The sequence below is a fragment of the Podarcis erhardii genome (assembly GCF_964252035.2).
Source record: "Podarcis erhardii genome assembly, chromosome: 3".
NCBI lineage: Eukaryota > Metazoa > Chordata > Lepidosauria > Squamata > Lacertidae > Podarcis > Podarcis erhardii.
The window spans coordinates 91,789,176-91,813,416 of record NC_138507.1 but is presented as its reverse complement, the minus strand read 5'-3'; the positions used below and the strand labels follow the sequence as shown (position 1 = coordinate 91,813,416).

Here is a 24,241-nt window from a genome sequence, read left to right as displayed (position 1 = left end):
ATTCAAGAACAAGGAAAGGAAAGGAAAGGAAAGGAAAGGAAAGGAAAGGAAAGGAAAGGAAAGGAAAGGAAAGGAAAGGCTTGCCTGCTGAAATTACCTTCAGAAGACTCAGGACCTCACACTGAGCTTCATACTTTCTGGCTAAAAATGCAAGATCCACCAAAGAGGCTTACATGCAAAGGTGGAATTCACTGATTTTACAGGCAAAATCAGGGGGCGTTCTGGCTAGCCTGCAGACTTTTGCAGTTTAGTAGCATGCAACACAGTGGGGAATGGGGCACAAAAGATTGCGCCAAATTAATCCAGTTCACACTTTAGAGCTACCACTTAGGCACTGCCGAAAAAGAGTACACAGATCTGTATAAAAACTGCAACTGCTAATTTATAGGGCACAGATACAAATTTATTTCTCAATTTAAATACAGAGTACATCTCACCATAGTGGAGAATAAGACTGTGAACAGGATGAATGCATAAACGTAAGTCGTGATAAATGCATTGCAATAAGGTTGTTTTTACACACTGAATATTTATTGTTAATTTTATTATAGTTATATAGCCAACTATCAACACATCTCCCCTGGGTGGCTTACAGGACAAAGCCTAAAATACAATATTGACATACAATGCAATCAATGAAAACAATAAAATGCAGCAAATAACTTTCATTTTTATCAGAGAGAAATGCAACCATTCAACAAACAGCTGGATAAAATAAAAACACAGGCCGCAAAATCAAAGCCCAGGTTTTAGTTGCTTTAAAAAGCTAGTTGTTTAAAGTCCCGGATGAATAAGTTTCACTTGACAATGGAAAGACCATAGAGAAGGCACCAGCAAGAGGGTCCTCTGCTTAGTAGCCCCCATCTCATCTCACTTGGGGAGGCACACAAAGCAGGAGCTTTGAAGAGAATCTTGTTTGTCTATAGAATATTAGTGCAGGTATAAAATAAGTTATTTTGTTCTGTCTTCATCCACCTTCTCAGCATCAACAAAACCCACATAGACTCGAACCTCTACCCAGATACCAACTAAATAATGGGGTGGAGAAAAAGGATTGATTTGAAATTAGGCTGAGAAAGAGCAGCAGAAAATACCTTGGCTATTCTGTCTGGACAAGGTTCAGAATACTTATCCTAGGGTTAAGTCAAAGATGAAGGTTGCAGGTGGGAAGAGGACAGAACAGAAGAGGCCTGCTGGGTCAGATGAAAGCTCTATGAAATGCAGCATTCAGTACAGTGGCCAACCAGATACCTATGGGAAGCCCACAAGCAACAGCAAGATCACCATCCTCTGACTGATATGCAAATGGGTGTTCTGGGGACAGATGTCTTACATGGGCTGAACAGACAATGAAAGAGTAGAGATTTGCCATTTCTGTTGTAACATCAATATCTGTGATGGAATGTAAACACACTAAATTATATTAGTCCAAAACCATGCTTGACCATAATTCAAAGAGATGTGAAATGCACTGTCCCGTTTAGGGATACGAAATCCCAGGATGAGTTGCTCTCCTTGTCAAAAACCTTGATCCCCTGCCCCTGATCTTGCCATCATTTCCTTGCAAGGGACTCCCTTGAACTCCTAAGCTCTCACTCTTTCTACCCCATTCTCCCAGCTGCACCACTGTTCTCAGGCTAAAGTCACAGAAGTACAGTGGCACAAACTTACAAACTGACACCCCATTAACTAGAAAAGGATTTAAGGCTCTTGGTTCGAACCCAGCATTTCCAAAGCAATGGAAAGATGTGGCATTTTCAATGCAAGTTTCTCACCAAGAACCTATAAGAAAATGCAGGTGATTTTCCTGTGGGCTGGTTCTCCAGAGATATTCTGCAGACAAATGTGTACAGTAAGCCTGCAACATACATGCATTTAACCTGTGCACATTCAGCTTTAAGTGGCTGGCAAAACAAAACAAAAAATTAAAAAGGGCATAGAAAGGGGGCAGGTATCTGGAGGGGAGACTTTGGCAATTCCACTTGCCATTGAACCCACTGTCTCTTGACTATACATGCTTTTGGCTTTCCAGAAAGAAACCCCCTTGTAAATTGTAGGCTTCCTGTACTCAATAATTTTTTTTTTAAAAAGGCACAACAGACAGGAAGGCTGAACAGAAAGTAAAGACTATTTCACAAAAATACTTAAGATCTATGTAAGTTTTAAGCACAACTCCCATCCAGAGTTTTGGGGTCTATCAGGGATTAGAATGTTTTTCTAAAGCATCAGGGATATATGCAACAGGAATTTCAGACATTGCTTGACTGGACAGTGACAGAAACTATCAAAAAAGCTCTCCAGATCCCAGCCAGCTTTGCACCTTCAATCTGTATCAGTTCTTATCAACAAATACATGGAAGCCTGGAAGACACCAGGACAGAGCTAGTTGCATCTCATCATGAGAAAGTACTGGGGCTTTGCTTCACAACAGTTTCCTCTTCACATCTGAAAACAGTTCTAAGCCAAAAGGTGGCCTAGCATCACTGCAGGCACAACTTTGGTACATTCCCTTCCCTTCCCTTCCTTTCCCTGTTCCCCATTTTCTTTCTGCTGGCTTCTCACCCAGCTAGTTTCCTCTTAGATGGGGGGATGAGATGGGATGGGAGATTCCCAGGAAGCTCATGACCTTCCAGCTTCACTTTTATAAGATGATTCGCCAAAGCAAATTCCTCATCGTCCAGCATCCCATCCTCATCGATATCAGAGAGTTTCCATATCTTGCCCAGCACTGAGTTAGGCAGCTTGGACTTCACCATCTCCCTTTTGGCATTGGCCCCCGTTATTTTCCCATCAACGGGTGACAGCGTGTAGAAGATCTCGTCGTACAGGGGCTTATCTTTGGCCACCACCCAATCCGCGTCATCAATTCCTTCTCCTGCCCCTTCCCCATAGCCATGTCCAAATGGGCCGTGGAGGGTGCCTTCAAAGGCTCCCCCTTTCACCATCTGAGTAGGCCTCCGTGACTCCTCCTGACGCACCAGGACCATGAGCTGTGCGATGTCATTGGTCAGCATATCCTCTACTGCATCCAGCAACTTGGTCTTTAGGGGCTGGAACTTGCTGAAATCCTGAGCTTGCAGCTGTTCCTGAAAAGAACGTCACAAACAGAAGTGGCGGGTGAGGACTGTTTTATTGTTCAGTGTACCATTCAATATAAGAGGAGTGGCTTGGAAATGCAATGAGACTGAAGGCACTTTTTATCACCTTTGGTGGACCTGCCCGAGGGTTAAAGCCTTTTGGGAAATGATCTATAATGAAATTAAGAAAGTCCTTAAGTGGACCTTCCCTAAGAAACCTGAGGCTTTTCTCCTTGGTATGGTTGGCCAATTGGTGTCAAAAAAGGATAGGACCTTTTTTATGTATGCTACTACAGCAGCAAGAATTCTACTGGCAAAGTATTGGAAGATGCAAGAACTACCTACTCTGGAAGAATGGCAGACAAAGGTGATTGACTTTATGGGACTGGCAGAGATGACCGGCAGAATCCGCGACCAGGGGAAAGAGACAGTGGAAGAAGACTGGAAGAAATTTAAAATGTATCTTAAAAACTGTTGTAAAATTGAGGAGTGTTAAGATGTCAAGGGGTAAGAAACAGAGAATTACAGCTGTAACTAAAAAATTAAAGAAAACTTAATGAAAGGGAACTAAAGGGATTAATGGATTAAAGGGTTGCTAAAAAAAAATTGTAAAATAAGGATGCAGCGAAAGGGAGGTATGGGGAAGTCGGAGGAAAGAAGGTATATGAAAATAAGATTGTGAAATTATATGTGTTTGTTTTTGAAAAAAAAAAAAAACATAAGAGGAGTGGCTACAACAATCCAGGCAGATCCCCTCTTCATTTGCTATCAGCTGCTTATTGAATACTTTCATATTTCAGTCAGCCGTATGGTGTGTGTTTTAAAATGCTACTGACCTTGGCTTTTTACAGCTTTTGATTCTAACGTCGTGATCCTTTCAATTTTGTTTGCTGATCGCTATTTATAGATCTGTGCTCATTTCTATTTTTATATTGCTTCAATGTTTGCAATCGTCTATTCTGTAAGCCACTGTGAATAACTTTGTGAGAAAGTGGAGGAAAAGTAATAAACTAAACCAAGCCTATTGCTATTGTTAGCCTCACACTATATAAATCTGCCTACTTAGAAGACCACCTCATGCATTTGACAAAGTGAGATTTGGCCAGCGAAAGCTTATCCTGCATTGTGTGCGCTGTCTTTTGGGTGCCATGGGACAGTTACGTTTTGACTACGACAGACTAAGATGTCTGTCATTCTGGATTTTAGAAGCACAGTGGCTCTTCCCCTTCACAATAATATTCTAAATGAAAAACTAGGTTGTCTTTCAGGTTAAAACATTCCTTTTGAACCAAAATGTCCCAACAGAGCAGAGGTTGGTGAAACCAGCCTCCGCTGGGGGCACACCAAAATTACCTATCAAACTACGGAGTGTATGACACATCTCTGTGTGGCGATGCGCCACTGCGATCGTGGCAAGATCAAACATGAAAGTAGCTTCCAGCCCTTCTTGCACTGTGGCTCAAAGGTGATTTCTTGGGGTGTGTGTGTGTGTGTGTGTGTGTGTGTGTGTGTGTGTGTGTACACATGTGCCAATACAGCTCCTTTCCAAGGGTGCAAGGGACCCTAGGTATGCTTCTGCAACAGACGCAGCAGCAGTGTTCATCTTTGCTCCAAACTTATTCTGCGCAATTGAAATGGAGCAGATTCTGCCATGGTTTTTGGATTCTATTGCTTCTGGCCCTTACCTGCATCTTCTTCAGATTAGGAAAGTCTCCTGGTGAAATCTGATGTTCCTGAACGATTTGTCCATAGATCTCCCTCAAATTGTTCACGAGTTCTTTCTTCTTATTGTCTTTGCCAAACATCGATGGCATTTCCTTCTTAAGTGAGCTAATGATGTACGCATGAACCTAAGGGCATTTCAAAGGGTGGGTACATATTTTATGTGTTTGCAACAATGGGATCACCAGAACACAGCTAACATAATGTACCCTTCCAATGGATCATCTGTGCTTCATTCTCATTTTCTTCTCCCTTCCTTCTCCTTTCCTACAGCATCTCACAGCAAAATATCTCTTGAATTATATACCCAGCACATGGAACCTTACAAAAGGACAATATGAGTGGGCTCTCTGTACCACAGCAATTCATACTGATGAATTGGAAAAAATAAAAATGTGGCTCCCTTCTACAATTGGATTGAAGACATATAAACTCGCAACATATGAACAACTCGCATATAAACACAGACTTGCCATGGACAAATTCAGTGATATTTGGAATCCATTCTTACAATACTGTAATAGGTTAAGATCTGGTGAAGTACAATAACCACCTTGTAAAATATACAGTTTTGGATCCCCCCCCCCTTGTTTTCCCTTCTGGATGGGTTCTATTTCTATTTCTCTTTTTCGTTTGCATCTCACCATGTCTGGTGCACATATAGTTATGTACTTTTTGAACTTTCAGTAAAGATGTTTTAAAATAATAATAATTAAAAAAATCAAAAAGTAAAACCTGGGCAGATCCACTTGGAGAGACTCACCTTGGCTAGCCGTGCCCGTTTAATGAGATCATTCAGTTTCCGAAGAGCAGCATTGCGGGGCAAACTTTGGATATCTTTGAAGAGGTCTTGCTCCTCTGCCTCAAAAAGCTTGCGGTTATCTGGGATGAGCAACTGGTGTGACCAGAAGGAACCGATATAGACTCTCACTACCTCAGGCGTGTTGACAATCTTCCCCAGAGACCACATGAGAGCGCCATAAACCCTCATAAGCTGCTGGGTCTCGATCTGGTCTGCTTTGTTGAGCACAACCCTCATTTTATCTTCATGGTTCTTCAGGGCTTTGATGACTTCCGAGAACTCGTCCGAGATGTCTAGCTTGTGGGCGTCGAAGAGGAGAATGATGCGGTCCACCCGCTCGGCAAACCACTCAAGGACAGCAGCAAAGTCATAACCTTTTGGGGAAAGAAGACATCCCCATAAGAACAGAGACAAGGCCGTATGGCAGAGGTGGGGAACCTTCTGCAGTCTGAGGGCCACATTCCTTTCTGAGCAGCTCTCTGGGGGCCACCTTCAGTTATTTAATATAATCTTGCAAGGTGGTGCAGATCTGGTAACATCTTTTACAGCTAGAATCATAGTTATTCCAACACCTGGGGAAAGATAGGCAAATGGTGGGCTCTAACTGGTCCATCACTTTACTTAGATCATAGAATTGTAGAGTTGGGGGTCATCTAGTCCAACTCTGTGCAATGCAGCAATCTTTTGCCTAACATGGGGCTCAAACTCATAACCCTGAGATTAAGAGTCTCATGCTCTACTGGCTGAGCTATCCCAGGGTCTTAGCCAAGACCAGAGGCTCTTCACTTCTATTTTGGCAGCTAGGCTGAACGGGATAATTTCTCTTCTTTAAGTCCCCTTAACAAACTATTGTTCCCAGAATTCTTTGGGGGGAAGCTACATGCTTTAAACATATACTGTGGATGTGACTATAGCCCAAAGCTACATTTTAAAGGTCCTAGCATCACGTTTTAAATTAGCAGTTAGAAACAAGCTCTCCAGTGCTGTGGTAGTAAGAAGCTGCAAGTGAGTTGCTGCTATTAAAATTATGGCTTTATCTAGGAGTGTGGCACAGGTGTGGCAACAGTTGCCTAGGTTACACTAGGCCAGAAGGCCTGACCATTTCCCCTCACTTCCTGTGAACATACCAGGAAGCCTTAATCTGCACATGCTGGCATTGCCTCTGTCATGTAAGCCACTGAATATCGGAAGCTGATGACTCCAAATTTGGTGAAAAGTCTTTATTTGATTTCATCATTAAATTTATATCCCACCTTTCCTGAAAGGAGCTCAAGGTGGCAATACATGCCCCCCCCCTTTAATCCTCACAACAATCCTGTGAGCTAAGTTAAACTAAGAGACGGTGACTGGCCCCAAGGTCACCCAGTGAGCTTCAAGGCTGTGTAGGGATTTGAACTCTGGTCTCCCAGGTTCTAGTCCAATACTCTATCCACTAAGTCACGCTGGCTCTCTACTTCAACCAAGTCTTGTGACTAAAGGCTCTGCTTTCATTTAACACACAATCAAGTTTTCAGATCCCATTAAGGAAACTATCTCGGCAGGCCAAAATTCTCAAGAGCAATCTAAATGTGTAATTAAGCATCCTTGAATTGCTATTAAACAATCACAGGGTGTTGTGGGGCCAATGAAGTTGAAGAATTCAACCATTTTATTTAGGCCTGGACCATTTGGCGATTTTACCTTCTAGATCAATCCTACGTTTTCTTTGAATAGACTGAAGCCAAACCCACAATCCCAAATATTTAGTAACGGCAACCCTGTTTAAAAGACCCCAATGCAGTGCATATGGTGAGGATTAGTTTGCTACATGCCTGAATAGCTCATTGCTCTTTTCAAAGCATTTAGCTTTATGAACAAAATAGCCAAGGCTATAGAAAGCAGGTGGCTGCTCTGATGTAAATACCTCCATATGGGCATCTGTGCAGACTGCTATAACCCATTTCTTTGGCTGGAGGAAAATGAAATCAGACACTTGTTAAATGAAGAAACCTGGACAATGGAAATCTGGATAACAAACAGCCCATCTAGAGGATGCTTGAAGGAACAATGGCCTAAGTAAACAGGCCTGGTGTCCCAAAAGGACAACAGCTATTTCCTCATAGCTCATAGATCTGTAGAGTTGGAAGGGACCACAAGAGTAATCAAATCCTGATAAAAGCTGATTTCTAGCTGAGGAAATATTTGTGCAGAAATTTATAGAAAATATTTTTCTAAACTGATTATAAATAATGTGGTTACAGAAGGAATAAGGATACAAAAGGGAACGAGGCAGGGATGCCCTCTCTCGCCGTTACTTTTCATAACGGTATTAGAGGTTCTTTTGAATTCGATCAGACAAAATAAGGTTATAAAGGGAGTGACAATCGGCCAGAACGAGTATAAGACCAAAGCATTCGCAGATGACTTGGTTATAATGATTGAGGAACCAATAAGTATGACAAAAGCAGTTTTGGAGGAAATGGAACAGTTTGGAAATTTGGCAGGCTTTAAACTCAACAAGAAAAAAACAAAAATAATAGTAAAAAATATGGATCAAGACCAAACAGAAGCAATGCAACAATTAACCCAAATAGAGGTGGTCAAAAAGGTAAAATATCTGGGTATTTGGATAACTCCCAAAAATATAGATTTATATAAAAACAACTATGAACCAGCTTGGAAGGGAATCAAAAAGGACTTGGAGGTGTGGGGAAAATTGAAGTTGTCATTTTGGGGAAGGATCTCTACAATCAAAATGAACGTGCTCCCAAAGATACTGTTCCTATTTCAGACTATCCCCATAATTAAGGGAAGTAAGATCTTTAAGGAGTGGCGAAGAGTGATCTCAAAATACATCTGGCAGGGCAAAAAACCGAGAATCAAATTTAAATTGCTAACAGATTCAAAAGAAAGAGGAGGTTTTGCCCTGCCAGATCTGAAACTGTATTACGAGGCTTCATGTCTTTGCTGGACGAAAGAGTGGATCAAATTGAAGAATAACGAACTGTTGGATTTGGAGGGATTCAACAACAGATTTGGGTGGCATGCCTATTTATGGCATGAAAAAAAGAGAGTCCATAAGGGCTTTGAGAACCACATATTCCGAGGTCCCCTAATTGAGGTTTGGGATAGATATAAAAATCTATTAGAACCTAGAACACCACGCTGGTTTTCACCTTTAGAAGCAAAGAGTATAAAGAGATTAAATATGGGAAGTAAATGGATAACATATGACCAACTGTTATATAAAGAAGGGGAAAAGTGGAAAATAAAACCGTATGAGCAGGTGAAGGAATATGTTTATGACTGGATGCACTATTTCCAAATGAACGAGGTGTTTAAGAAAGACAGTAAAGAACGAGGTTTCATGGATAAGGAATCGTTATTTCAAAGCGAGATTATAGGTAATGATACGAAAAATTTATCAAAAATGTATAAACTGTTATTGGATTGGAATCTGGTAGATGAAGAAGTTAAGTCGGTAATGATTAGTTGGGCAAAGGATGTGGGCCACAATATACAATTTGAGGAATGGGAAAAATTATGGAAGGAGGGCTTAAAATTCACTGCATGTATGACGTTAAAAGAGAATACGATGAAGATGTTCTATAGATGGTATATGACACCGGTGAAATTGGCGAAGATGTATAAGACATGCAATAGATGCTGGAAGTGTAAGGATAAGGAGGGCACTTTCTATCACATGTGGTGGGGCTGTGGGAAGGTGAAAGACTTCTGGGAGAAAATATACAATGAGTTAAAGAAGATCTTAAAGTATACGTTCAGAAAGGAGCCAGAAGTCTTTTTATTAGGATTAATAGGAAAGGAAATAAAAAAGGAAGACTGCAAATTCTTTAGATATGCAATCACAGCCGCAAGAGTGGTATTGGCCCAGAGATGGAGACAGCAGGAAATACCGACCATAGAGGATTGGAGAATAAAATTGTTAGAATACGCAGAGTTAGATAAATTGACAGGAAAGATTAGATACTTAAGAGACCAAAAATTCATCGGGGACTGGGAGAAATTTGTAGAGTATCTGGAATGTTTAAGTAAAGGAAAGATGACGCTTAAGGGATTCAAAGAAGCACTGTAAAAAAGTAATAAGTATTGATTAAAGGGAATAGGAGGAAAAAAGATAAATAATGTCAATACAAGTTTGAGGAATGCGTAATGAAAGTGACGAATACGGATGATTTACGGGACAGCTGAGGGAAGTATGAAAGAAAAAGCAGTGAGGAAAATGATGTGAAACTATTGTATATATATATATTATTTTTCGTTGTTGTTGTCGTTTGTCTTGTTTTATGTTTAATAATAAAAATTATATGGAAAAAAAAAGAAATTTATAGAAAATATTTTATTTCTGGTTATTTTTTTAACATGGCAAACAAACTCAGGAGAACTGAAAGAAGAAAATGATGTAAATCAAACAACATAATAATTACACACACTTATTTTAAGCTTGTAACATACAATGGACACATTCATTGAAGTTAATTGGTGCAGGTTCCAGACGACTGGGGCTGAGGGGGAAGCATCCCAAGTTTGAATGATCTCCCATTTTGAAAAACATGCCTACATACAGAAATGAAGTATAAGGTTCCAGGTGTTATTGGACTACAACTCCCATCATCCCCATCTAGCTTGGCCAGTGGTCAAGGATGATGGGAGTTGTAGTCCAGCAACATCTAAGAGCACCACATTGTCTACCCCGAGTGAGGTTAAGACTCTTTCCCCTCAACAGTGCATGACTTTTCTCTGTATTGAGGATTTTTCATATTGTGGAAAGCATTCAAAACATGAGCTATTCCCTTCTGCTGCAGTGGTGCAGTAAATTTTACCTAGGAGATGCAGAAAGTCTGTCCCGATTTCCCCTCTGAGATCTGTTTTAAAGCTTTCTAGAACATTCCACATCAGTGATCAAATGAACAGTATTGTAAGGCCGCCATCTTGACTTGTGCATTTTGAAACAAGTCATAAGCTGAAACCAAAAGAACTGCACCTATGTAAATCTGCCCCCTCCAAAATAAGAAGCTGCACCTTTACCTTACCTCGGCTTATTCTTTGTTTCTCCCCTGAAAGGATTCCTGGTGTATCAATAATACTGATACTCTCCAATACAGGATTTGGCAGCTGAGCACACATAAATCTACAGAGAGAGGTGAAGGGAGGGGAAAAACACAATAAAACATTACAGCAAGTACAATAATTGGGCGGAGTGGGGAAGAAAACGGATTTTAGCAATGTGAATCTTAACGATGACTGCTTAGATGCCTACTCTGGCATTTCATGGCATATAAACACACACATAAATAAATAAAAAACGAGTGTCTACCTGCCAAATATATTTTGGAAGCTGGACATTTTATATAAGATGCCTGTCAAAATCCAGACAAAACCAAGCGCTTGCTGATTGGGGATCAGCTCTTTATTCACAACCCTACATTTTTGAAGTATGAAACGTCTTCAGCAGGAATAGAATGCTTATTCATGCAAAATGTTGTGTGTCAGTCTTCAGATTTATGTGCAAATACAAGGGCAGAAGAGGGGCCACTGGTCTAGGCCCCTACATCCAGGCAGGAGCTGCCAAAGCTGACAGTCAGAAAAAGAGATCAGTCCATGCCACCCAAATTATAGAATGCTAAGCACGAGTTCCTCGTTATTTAATGGTGCAGAGAAAAAGATAATGAAGATTCTTTAGCAGGTCACCACAATATGAAAATATAACAAGATTTTAAAATTTAGTATGATGATTGGAAAAAAAACAGAGCTAGAAGAAAAAAGGTAGGATTTCTGGAAGAAGAATTTGGTAAGTGTTTGGGATATGAAGCCTCATATGCACATACTGCTACATTAAAAGATATAAATAGTAGGAGTGACTAGTATAATTTACATTGTGTTTCAAGCACATATGTGTATTTCTGGCACAATCCTTGGTGAGGTATTCAAGTTCTCCACTCTAGCTATTTGAATCATATTAAACATAAATCTCTTTGCATGAACAAACAAAACATCTTCTTTCAAAATCCATCTTCCCACATCAAGTGGCATGCAGTCCTGTTCATCGCCTACCTTCATTTTATCACAATTATATGCACCACCCCAATCTATTCATTACTGACGAATCAGCAGAAGAATAGTACTAAAATTTCAACACTGAAGCATAACACTATCCCTTGATCGAGGGACATGGGTGGCACTGTGGTCTAAACCATTGAGTGTCTTGGGCTTGCCAATCCCCGTGACGGAGTTGAGCTCCCATTGCTCTGTCCCAGCTCTTGCCAACCTAGCAGTTCAAAAGCATGCCAGTGCAAGTAGATAGATCGGTACCGCTGTGGTGGGAAGGTAAATGGCATTTCCGTGCACTCTGGTTTCCATCATGGTCCTCCGTGCACCAGTAGCGGTTTATTCATGCTGGCCACATGACCCGGAAAGCTGTCTGTGGACAAATGCCTGCTCCCTCGGCCTGAAGTGAGATGAGCGCCGCAACCTCAATAGTCACCTTTGACTGGACTTAACCATCCAGGGGTCCTTTACCTTTACCTTTTATCAGTGTGGTGTAGTGGTTAAGAGTGTTGTGTAGTGGTTAAGAGAAGTAGACCCGTAATCTGGGGAACCGGGTTCGCGTCTCCGTTCCTCCACATGCAGCTGCTGGGTGATCTTGGGCTAGACACACTTCTCTGAAGTCTCTCAGCCCCACTCACCTCACAGAGTGTTTGTTGTGGGGGAGGAAGGGAAAGGAGAATGTTAGCTGCTTTGAGACTCCTTTGGGTAGTGATAAAATGGGATATCAAATCCAAACTCGTCTTCTTCTCTTCTTATCCTTTGATCTGCAGTGGGCTTACTTCAATCATCTGCACAACTGGGTGAACAGAAATAGGAACCAACGGAGGCTACTGTACATTCAGAAGGTAGAACAGATGTGAGAGCGGCTGAGTCATGGGGAAAGGAAAGAGTGGCCATGAATGTCTGAAGGAGCATGTTGCCAGTTGCCATCCTCAACTGGGTGCCCTCCAGCTGCTATTGGACTACAACTCTCAGCAGCCCCAGTCAGTGTGCTCAGTGATTATGGATGAAAGAGAGGTGTGAGTCCCACAATCTCTGGTGAGATAGGAGGAGGGCGAGTTATTATTATGATTATGATATATTTATTTGTACCCATGATGAGACTAAGGCCAAAAATAAGAACTGCTAGAAACTTTGCGGGGGGGAGGGGGAGAAACAATCATTAGAAAACAAGTAAGCATTGATAGAATTAAAACTATATATGTGTGTGTGTGTTTGTGTGTATGATCTATTACAAACCATATAAATAATTACAATAAAAACAGCATAGCACCAGTTACAGCTACAGCTGCTGCCTGCATCCAAAGGCTTTTGTTCTTCCATTCGGTTCCGCTCTGTCAGGCAAGAAGGAACATGAACTTTCAAGAACAACGCGCATAGATTTCTAGGGAACAGGAAAAACATTTTAGCCATTTCTAATCTGGCTGCTTGTTCCGCATACCACACATCTTAAAGAACTGGGTGGGAGGGGGAGGGAACTCGTTAAATCATCCAGAATCCACTGTCTGCCAAAGGTTCTTCCTTCTTCCTAAAGCACTAGAGTAATGCATATCTCTAGAGTATTCAAGTCATGACTCACATTGTACAGTTTAACCCATTTCCCCAGCAAAGAGCAGGACGAACTGGGTGAGTGGCAGAAACTTTGCAGAATACCACGTTTGATTGGTTGCTGCCATGGCTGTCAGCGGCTATTGGGCATGTAATTGGTTGCTGCGTCAATGGTTGGCACTGATTGGCTGACGCTGTGGCAACTGGGCGGACGATTAGCAGCTTCTGCCGGCGAGGAGACAATAGGTGAAATTTGTGTCACGTGCGGGGTGTGCAATTTTTTGGCAACCCCCCTAAAGAAAACTCAACAACCCTGGGTAATTCCCCCCCGCCCATTTTTTAAAATCTGAATCCCCCCAAAATAGGGAGCGTCTTATTCATGGGGGCATCTTATACATGGAAAAGTGACAATAAGAATTCCCCCACTCTGTTATTGTCGTTTCTCTCATTCACTTTGGCCTGTGTCTCACCCCTTCAGAATTCTTTAACTACGAAGAGTTTTAAATTAATCTCCAGAACCAAAGCACACAGTTTGTCACAGCTTTCAGCCCCCTCTCTGTTTTTTCTTTTCCTGCTCCCATTTCAATGTTCATTGACAAAAACACAGCAAGCTAGCAATTCTAATGCAGCAATTGCATTATGAGACTTGTGCGGCATTTTACCAATAGCGCACACAGTGACATCAATGCTGTTTTGTTTTGGTTTTGGGTTGCTGCCGTATTTAATAATGCATACAAGCTCAGAGGCAAATGAACAGTAAGCTGCAGCAAGAGCAGACTGCTATATAAACTTTGAAAATCAAACAACTGACTAGTGGAAAACTTCTGCTATATTGGCTCCACACTGAAGACAGGGTTAGGTACAAAATCCAGCAAGAAATTTGGAAGAGGACTTCTGAAGTATACTTAGAAGTAGATAGATTACAGGTTACTTCAGAGACTGGGGTCCCCGGGTACAGTTTTTTTATCCACAACACCCAAATTTGATCCAATTCAAGCCCAATATCTTTCTGTCATGGCAGTAGCATTGCAAAGCATCTTGATATCATACTAACCTGTTCAAGAAGGCATTGCCAAAGGCATTAAGTTTCCTGAAGGGCTTTTTGGGATCCACTACCAATGCATTTCCAGGAATGATGCCCTCCGTATCGCCCTGCATCACAGCAATGAAGGAGTCAGTTGTAGGTTCGGGCCCAATCCTCATCCCAGGGAAATCTTGTTCAAGAAGGTACCTAGAAATAAACAAGAAGCACAGGGTGTGTCATTGGTTCAGCTTAGATATGGAGATATAGAATGCTCAGAGGCTTGTTAGCGGTTGCAGGTGTGGAGCTAGATTCCTTCAAAATTATTGGACAGCACCAGATTTGTGATATTAAAACTATTTCATTTTGTTATAGGGTTGGGGGGGAGGTGTGTCAATCCGCAGGATATCCATGGGTCCCTTCCAGGGCTGCGATTTTGTATCAAGGGAAACTTAGCATCTAATAGAAGGGGCTGTGGAACCAGTAAGACCAGTTTCTTTTTCTATCTCACCTGGTTGGTTGGAAAATATTAGGCCAAAGGGGGACTGTGTGGGAGACAGTTTTTGATGCCGGAAGCTGGAGACACAGACCCGTCTTGCTCTGTGCTAGACCCAAAAGTATGACTTGGGGATCTCCCTGGGAACCTAAGGGAGAGGCAAGATCTATCAGATGTTCATACACTCACAGAGTATAAAGGGACACGAGGGTCATGTAGTCCAACCCTCTGCAATGCAGGAATCTTTTGCCCAGCGTGGGGCTCGAACCCACAACCTTGAGAATAAGAGGCTCCTGCTCTGCCAACTGAGCAATAGTGCTGTGGATCTGCAAAGCCTCTTGTGTTTGAAGGGTCAGGGGAGTTAACTTCCAAAAATAATAAAAGCCTTTCAGTATATTTCCTGCCAAAGGGCAACCATAAACCACCAATTACACAACACTTTCCCTATCACTCACTTCTGTGTCTTCCTGAAGACACTCAGAGGAGCAGGGTGGGGAATGGCTTATCGTATATAAGAAATCTTCATACATCACAAGCAACCATGTGATATATGGAGGCAGGCAGCAGCTGCGTGGACAGCCTGTCTGCTGGCTCCAGTCATGAGACAAACTGAACACGATCATGCAAGCGACAGTCAGATCCAGGCTCTGCCAAACCTCTGGAGAAAGGAAGGCTCAGAGCCACTTCAACAGCAAAGGTTCAGCATCACAGCAAGCCTCCCTAAAAGAACCATCTTCTCCACCCTCAGCAGTTTTTAGCAAGTTAGCAGACTGCTACCTGGAAGTGCTTTCTATTGTGAGCTATTTGTCCCCTGGAAGAGGATTAAAAAAGAAGCAGGGAGTAAGGGAGTAAGAGCCTTTGGAAATCTTAAGGACTGCTCAACTCGAGAAGTATCAACACTTATTTCCAGCACCAACCACTTATGCTTCGCATTAATCAGAAGATGGGTCTGGGAATTTGGTGGTCTGCTTTCTAGACCAACCGAGAAGGTCAGGTCTCCACTGGGAGGGCATCCTCATGCTTTAAGAGCCCTTGGATTTGAAAGCATCTCTTATTTTTTTGCCAATTTCCCCCCAGCACGTTTGATACAGCCATTCAAAGCAGGCAATGTTAGTCTAATTTCTTGGGAGATGCTAAATAATACAGAGTCCCATCATCCAATTATCCAGTTTTCCAGATATCCAGAGTCCCTGAGATCATTAGTACTGTAGGACAGTGTTTCCCAACCTTGGGCCTCCAGCTGTTTTTGAACTACAATTCCCATCATCCCTGACCACTGGTCTTGCTAGCTAGGGATGATGGGAGTTGTAGTCCAAAAACAGCTGGAGGCCCAAGGTTGGGAAACACTGCTGTAGGATACTGTCCCCTCATTCAAATGTTTTCACAAATAAGGGGGAAAGGAACACGTCTCTGAAGACATAACATTCAGTGAGGCACGTAGACTCAAATTTCCAAGAAATTTTTAAAAATTGCTTATTATAAGTAATTTCTTTAACCTATGTGGACATATACAGCCTAAAATCTACAGGTAGAATTCAGCATCACACCATTACAAATATTCTGTTTGCAAGGTGGACTTATTTCCCTGTGCTTCTCCTGATCACCCCCAAGCATTTTTTTGGGGGGGGGGTATTGCAGGGGAGAAAAGCCCCATTTCACAAACAGAAGTCCTTGCACAGGGTTTCCAAAGGTCTGTTTATGTGAATGAATCCTGCTGAATATCATGAAATGAGGATGGTTAGGATATTTGCATTGTTGATGTTAGTTGGCAATGTTTGCATTTTGTTTCCTCTTTGTTATATTTACATTTTTTAAAAAAAATAGTGGGCAGTGATGGATGGATATATAAAAATATTAATGGGGTGATGTGCTCCAGGAAATATGCTGGCTTGACGAAACAGAAGGAGGTGTTGCCACTGCTGCGCTTAGTAACAACTTCTTTTCAAGTTGTTCATTAAGGAAAAGCACTAAATTATGAGAAGATTCAACACTGTCTGGGAGCATCAGAGTTGATTCCACTTCTGCAACGATGGCTATTGCTTTAGAAACCAATGCTCACGGTTCAGTGAATACCACAAGCTCAGAAGGAAATCTGCATATCTGAGCCACCGAGTGGACGTGCGCTAGGCATGGCTAGGAAAGGCTAGGCATGGCTCTCCTTACCTCTTGTCCACTGCATGTCCAAGCGTGTGGAGATTTGTGTCTTCCCTGCACATCATGAGTACGACAGCACAGCATTTCTTTGTGGCATGTACATAAACCTAACACTTTGTGCGGGGGAATCAGCCCACAGTGAAATTAGACAGAACACAGTCCAATCTAGACGTGGTGTTGTTGATGTTGTTTGGTCTTGTATAGTTATAGTTTGCAGGGTGTGGGGCAGAGCTGGATCAGGACTGTGGTGTGGAGGGTGTGTGGCTTTAATCCTTTGCCTCTGCTGCATGCCCAGTGTGAATAATCTCCCCCACCCCACATCCTACTATTTGCAACGGGCAGAAAGGATTGTTTTTTCAATCGGCAATGGGTGCTTTCTCCCCATAGCAAATAACAGCCCCCACCTGTCTTGCACAGTGCTAATCTGGGTCCACACACACGTAATCTCTCTGGAGTGTGTGTCTGTAAGGGGGGGGGGTACACGCAAGGCTGAAATGATGTGAACAGCATCACATCTAGACTGGCTGTGACTGGGACTTTTCAGAAGAATCTGGTGTTGCATGAAGTACAGAAGAAAAATGGAGAGCCAGTTAGGTCAAATGGCAGCAAAACCTAGCCAGCAACATTTGCCCAAGGAGAGCCGAGGAAATGGTGCAACAAGAATTCAACAGTACAAGGATTTTATTATATTCAGAGTGAGGAAGAAGAGAGACAAGGAAGTTGTTGTGAGCAACAGACTGTGCCAGGACATCAAACAACACATCACTGAAGCATGATGCATTCACTACTGGTGGAAGAATCACATGCTGACAAGTTGATATTCTTCTCTGTGTTGCTTAAAGAGCAGTGGTGCCTTCTATATTCAGCCTGGTCAAGTGAAACAGAAGCACCTTGGCAACTTTTCCGATTAAACTATTGCAGTATGTTCTAGGTGGGGCTGCTCTTGAAGACAGCTCAGAACCTTCAGCATTAACTTCCCACCAATAGCACCCTAGGCTTATATAGATTGAGCTTGGGTTTGTTGGCTCTCATCCAGTTCATACTGAGGCTAGGCTGACTGAGAAGAGAAGTAGAGTTGTGTGTCATCAGCATACTGGTGGCAACACACTCAAGAATTCCAGGTGACCCCACTCAGTGGTTTCATGTAGATATTAAACAACATAAGGAATACAACTGAAGTCTGTGGAACTCCCTTTTTGAAGACATCATGGGGCCAACCATTATCCCTCCCCCCCCACAAAAGCACAACATCCTGAAACCATCCAGGTAGGAGTGGACTCACAGCAGTGGTGGCCTCTACTCCCAATTCAGACAGTTTCCACAGAAAGATACCATGGTTGATGGAATCATGAGGCTGAGAGATTGTAGAGAATCTTCTGACATAGGTGATACATATGGGGCAACCAAGGCAGTTTTTGTGTCAAAACCAGCATGAACCCTGGTACTACTGGTTGATATAGACCTAAAATATCCATCTTGTTCAAGGCTGTCTGGAGTTGATCAACCCACTCAAGGGCAATGTTCAGGAAGGGGAACAAGCAGAACCTATAGTTCTGGGTCCAAAGAGGATTTCTTAAGGAGTAGTATCACTGCCGTAGCTTTCAGGTGGCCTGGGACCAGGGCTTTTTTCGGTCGGAACTTGCCAGAACTCAGTTCCGGCACCTCTCAGGTGGGCACCATCCCCATTCTAAGAGAACAAGGGAGGCGTTCATGGTGAGAAAAATATCAAGAAAAATAGCACAGCCTGGGACACTTCTCTGAGAGATTAATTACCTCCCTGCCAGATGTTATCAGCCATGAGGGCCAAGGGTTGAGAACACACAATGCCTGCATCCATCCAAGAACCTTGACCACAGCCTTCAGTCTTAACAAGTGAAACTCACCCATTAACACCTGACCAGGCAGTACTATGAACAGCCCTGCGTAAATATGTTGGTTTAATTTGGCCTGCTCTGTTCACAATTTTTATTGCTATAGATACTTCACAGGCCAGAACCTGGGCTGGTTTTTGTGGTCATTTCTTCTCTTTGGAGACCTGTAGTTCAATGACAGGTGTGTGTGTGTGTGTGTGTGTGTATCTAGAGATCTCTAACAGCACACTTGCAGCACGTTCTCTAAACTCCAATTCCCAGGATACTTTGAATGAAACCATGACCGCCATATTGGTTTTGTGCTATTTTATGTTTTATACCATTTTTAGTATTGCAGAGGGGTGGGCAATACTTTCCAAGTCTGCAATTCTAGGGTAGATATGCCCAGTGAAAGGAATAGCACAATGAAAACAAAACAAAACTTGTGGGTGATACTGAACCATAGAATTGTAGAGCAAGAGTTTCAACTAAATCATACACAACAGATGGCCATCAATTTCTGCTTAAAAATCTGCAAGGAAGAAGTGCATATCACCTCCAAGGTGGAAAGAGTGGTTAAGCTGCAAATAAAAGGAGAAGGTTTTTTAACACAGCCCACATGGGCAGCCAGCACTGCAGTAGTCAGTTTGTGTTTATTTTATTAATAGCATTGATATTAGGCAGGTGCCTTGGTTGTACTGCTTTTGACGTCTGCTAAAACCCTTTTCTGCTTAAGCAAGCTTACCCAGGCATGCAATTTCATTAGGTGCATTTGTTTTTAAAACCTATTGATTTCATCTATACTTGGATAATTTTATGATGTCTGAAGGATTGTATCCAGCAGAATTGGCTCATAAGTGCAGGGATTTCCACCTGAGCAATAGGAAATTTCCTCTTCCCCATGTACCTCCCCCCCAAAAAAAGTGTTCTGGAGAGTTAGGGGAACCCTCAGAACAGACTCAGGGAATACGCAGGGAGAAGAAGTCTAATCACACAGGCAGAAATCCTTATGTTAATAGGATAACTTTCTTTGGCTACAACCTAGTATTTTAAAAGTTTACTTTATGGTTACAGTGGTACCTTGGGTTACATACCCTTCAGGTTACAGACTCTGCTAACCCAGAAATAGTGCTTCAGGTTAAGAACTTTGCTTTAGGATGAGAACAGAAATCGTGCTCTGGCGGCATGGCGGCAGCGGGAGGCCCCATTAGCTAAAGTGGTGCTTCAGGTTAAGAACAGTTTCAGGTTAAGAACGGACCTCCGGAACGAATTAACTTCTTAACCCGAGGTACCACTATATTTTTAAAGGAATAGTTAATACAATTTTTATGTAAGTGGTATAGAAATCTTGCTAAATAAATAAAAAGGAAATTTGTTATGAATGAGGTTAGTGGACTCAAGCTAAAGCTATTTCCCCCTTCCTCCTCCTCCTCCTCCTCCTCCTCCTCCTCCTCTTCCTCTTCCTCTTCCTCTTCGGTAATCGCTTCTAGCCGAGTAAGCAGGGATGACAATATACAGAGCACTGTGACTCTACTGTCCCTTCTTGCCTTCTCTGTCCAGTGCAAACAATATATAAAGGCAACTGCGTTCAACTACAGTTTGGATCATGCTCAGTAGCAGATAGAAATGCACTTAAATTTCAAAGGAAGGTGCAACTGGAGAGTTCAGCTCCAGCAGGCAGTTTGCACACTTTGGAACTCAGAGAAGACAGCCTGGGGTGAGAAAATGAGTACACAGCAGGAAGGATTTTAAGGGAGAGCTGGCAAAAGAGACCATCTCTTGGATCTGCAAAGAAAACGCAGTTGGATTCCCCTGGAACCAGACAGATATACTCCATTGACCTTAAGCACAGCAGGCCTCTTTTTTATTTTCAGTTCCCAAACCCGTCTAAGAATACCAAAAACCAGCTTTCCCGGCCATGCCTCTGTAACCTCATCCACGGGTCATGATGCTGACCATTTCGTTTGACCCTTCGCCTTGATCTAAAGCAGATAGCTCAAGATGTCAGGGAGGAAGACTGAAGACTAAACTGAGGCTCTTCAGCCAATTGTCTTTAGATGCAACTTAAAGCATTATGCTATCACGGATAGCCACTAAAGGTTTTTAATCTGCCAGGTCCAAATTTATTCTGGGACTGGATAGCTCAGTTGGTTAGAGCGTGGGGCTGATCATGCAAAGGTTGCTGGTTTACTGCAGGGGATTAGGCTAGGAAGATGATCCTCAGGGTCCCTTCTAACTCTAAACTTCTATGATTTTATATCATGCATCTTTTAATCGCATCTCTAAAACCCTGCTTAACATTCTGAAGGACTTTAAAGGAGACCATTACGTGTCTGCTATTCCGTTTGGTATAAAAGCAGAAGACAGTGATGAAACATCAACCATGTACAATCCATTTTGGTACTTACTCCCTGGGTAAAACAGTTTTACATCAGAATAGGCTACATTGATAACAAGGAAGTCTGCTGCTAACTAAGCTCCAGAGACAGCACAACCTCACTACAGAATAGGAAGAAAAGGGCAGGTCTAGAGTAATAACATGGAAGAGCAAAAGAAGAGCCCGTTTGGATCAGGCCAATGGTCCATCTAGTCCAGCATCCTGTTCTCACAGTGACCAGCCAGGTGACTGTTGGAAATCTGCAAGCAGGACCTGAGCACAAGAGCCCTCTTCTCTCCTGTGGTTTCCAGCAGCTGGCATTCAGAAGCACTGCTGCCTCCAATTGTGGAGGCAGAGCCTGGCTGTCATGAATCCTCCATGAATTTGTTGAATCCTCTTTTAAAGCATCCAAGTTGGTGGCCACCATTGCCTCCTGCAGGAGCAAGCTCCATAGTTTAACTCTGCACTGCGTGAATAAGTACTTTCTTTTACCTGTCCTGAATCTATCTTCAGACATTCAGTTTCATTGGATGTTCACAAATTCTAGTGTCACAAGAGAGGGAGGAAACCTGTCTCCATCCACTTTCTGCATGCTATGCATAATTTTACAAAAATTCCATCATCTCACCTCTTCCTCGCCTTTCCCCTAGACTAAAAAGTCCCAAATGCTGCAACCTTTTCCTCCATCACCTTGATCATCTGTGTTGCTCTTTTCCGAACCTTTCCCCCCAGTTATATGCAAAAGGTAACAAATGTACAACAGTGAGTTTCTGTCCAAAACAGAATTAGCACAACTTGTTTCCCAGTGGTGATATGATCATTTGAATAGCCTTTCATTCTTGCATGGATTAATTCATTCATGTTTGCATAGAGGTCTTCTACATCTCACCAGGAGACTATTTACAGAGCTGCTGGAGGGACTTCCAGACTGCTGCTATTTCCGGGCTAGATTCAGTCACACACCTGCAAATTCAGGTAGTGCAATGATAGTTGATTGGCAGGTCTTGCACAGCAAACCTGCTCCCCCCCCCCCAAAAAAAACCTGGACTGTTTGCAATAAGGAAAGTGATGGGGAAAGGCATAGGAAAAGCATGGGATAACCATTACTTGAACCCAGCACCCTCTAACCTCCCTGCAAACAAATCATTGCCTGGAAGCTGACATGTGAGATTTTCCTTTGAGCCAGTGTTTTTGGAGTGTGCTCAAAGCACAAGCTGGAAGAATAATAACCTTCAAAGTCACAAGCCAGAAACAAAGAACACAATTAGCAGCTAAATATTTATCCTGAAAGATGAACCTAGGGATATTTCATGCATGCATGCACTTCTATCTAACAATACACCCTAGTGTACACCTGGAAGGTAAAGAGCTGCCACATTTTACCTTATGAAGGTGGTCTTCCCGGTGGAATACTGCCCAACAAGAAGGATCATAGGCTTGTTGTCAAAGTCCGCATCTTCCAAGGCAGGTGAATGAAAGGCGTGGAATTTGTAGTGTTCTTCCAGAGGGAGAAGCTTGGTTTTGTACAGTTTTTTAAGACCTCCACTCACAGTCTGATACACCTCCGGGTCCTTCCTTCGCCCGTCTTCATTACCCAGCCAGCTGAACATTTTTGTAATTTAGCAAGAAATGCTACAAATTATTCCTGTCCTGCCTGATCTGCATTAAATGGAAGAAGGTCATAAAAAAAAAAATCAAATCAAATAGATAGCTCTCTAGTGGAAATCTCCAAGGTGCAAAGCTAAATCGATTGCCAGTATTCTTTCCTCCTTATCACTTCATTGCTTGGCCTAGGAGCAATTTTATGATTGTTGAAAATAAGCTCAGAAAGGGGGATGCTTTGATAAATCAATTGAGTTCTGAGCTCCAGTTTTCTGCAGGCTTCCCAGTTGAAGGGCGAGGGCTGATGAGCTAATCTGCAAAGAATAAATTCTTCTGCCGCAGGACCAGCCAGCAGCAATAGCAGCCAGCAGCCTCTCTTGCAAAACAGCTGGCTGTTTAAATGGAAATCGACCGGGGAGCGAGGAGCCCGCCGCTGGAAATGGAGAGCGACGGCAGCGGCCCTCATCGGTTGCGCAGACTTGTCACCTCCACCTCTGCATTTTTCATAGCTTTATGGCCGCTCTCCCGGAAAGACTTGTCGCTCAGCCGCCAGCAAAAAGTCACCGTAGAGATAGAAAGCTATAGAACGCAGCACCGCAGTGGGTAGCGGAATCAGCTGCACCCAACGCCAGCCTAGCCAAAGCTTCCTCAGAGGTGCCTGCAAAGCCAAAGGCACGGTGCTGGAGAATGCATTGCGCCACCTAGAGGGCAGAACGAGGATTTGAGCGAGGATTTTAGAAGTCTCATAAGAAAATACCGCAGGCAGAGAATCTGTCTGAGGGCGCTTCTAGTGATTATACTGTACACCCCAAATACGTAACTGTTCAAGGCAGGCCAAAGGCATGACATCTTTACAAACCAACCACATAACCTGTGGGACTCACTGCCACAAGGTGTGACTTGGCGGCCTTTAAAAGGGATTTCTCAAACCAAATGAGAATTAAAGGGCATCAATGGCTATGAGTCAGGAGGAAATAGCTCCGCATAGCTGAAGTGTGGATCCCACAGAAGCCAGACAGAGCCACCAACTTGGATAGATTTAAAAGAGAATTATGCAAAATCATGGGGGTTAAGGGATCAGTGGTTACTAACCATTATGACTATGCTCTGTGGAGAAGGGGAAGGCCTTTTTAGTGGTGGCTCCCAGACTTTGGAACTCCCTGCCTAGAGAAGTTAGACTGGCTCCCTCCTTGTTGTCTTTCTTCTGGCAGGTGAATACTTTTTTGTTCCAACAGGCTTTGGGGAACTGCCTGCTTTTAATGAAAATGCTAGTGCCTGGCTGTTCTTGCAATTATCTGTTATGTTTTTTCATAGATTATAGATAGATAAAATCCTATCAATCTTTAACTGTTTTGATGATTGTTTTCCTGTATGTTTTGGCTATCTTATTTTTTTATCTGTAAGCTGCCTTGAGTCCCTATCAGGAAAAAAGGTGAGGCATAAGTAAATATATAAATTCAGGGTTTGCTTGTTTTATAAACTGGAACTTGCTGGAACTCAGTTCTGGCACCTCTCAGGTGGGCACCATTGCCATTCTAAGAGAA

At 42.6% G+C, this 24,241-nt stretch overlaps 1 protein-coding gene across 3 annotated transcripts; it reads right to left on the bottom strand.

Annotated features, from left to right (window-relative positions):
* Positions 1-381: 381 nt before the first annotated feature.
* EHD3 (EH domain containing 3) lies at positions 382-23,337 on the bottom strand. Of its 3 annotated transcripts, XR_014154414.1 has the most exons (8): positions 22,479-23,337; positions 14,252-14,428; positions 10,635-10,732; positions 7,505-7,549; positions 5,563-5,975; positions 4,763-4,927; positions 1,177-3,086; positions 382-1,127 (listed from the first exon to the last, which is right to left on the bottom strand). XR_014154414.1 is itself a non-coding variant. In XM_081854185.1 (7 exons), exons 1-7 carry the CDS (start codon positions 22,703-22,705, stop codon positions 2,559-2,561), a joined length of 1,653 nt encoding a protein of 550 aa, XP_081710311.1. In that variant the 5' UTR covers positions 22,706-23,337; the 3' UTR covers positions 382-2,558. The 3 variants fall into 3 exon arrangements, 2 of the variants coding, with proteins under 2 accessions (XP_081710311.1, XP_081710312.1); XM_081854185.1 differs by having other exon boundaries at positions 382-3,086; XM_081854186.1 differs by lacking the exon at positions 7,505-7,549 and having other exon boundaries at positions 382-3,086; positions 22,479-23,336.
* Between the last annotated feature and the right edge of the window lie 904 nt (positions 23,338-24,241).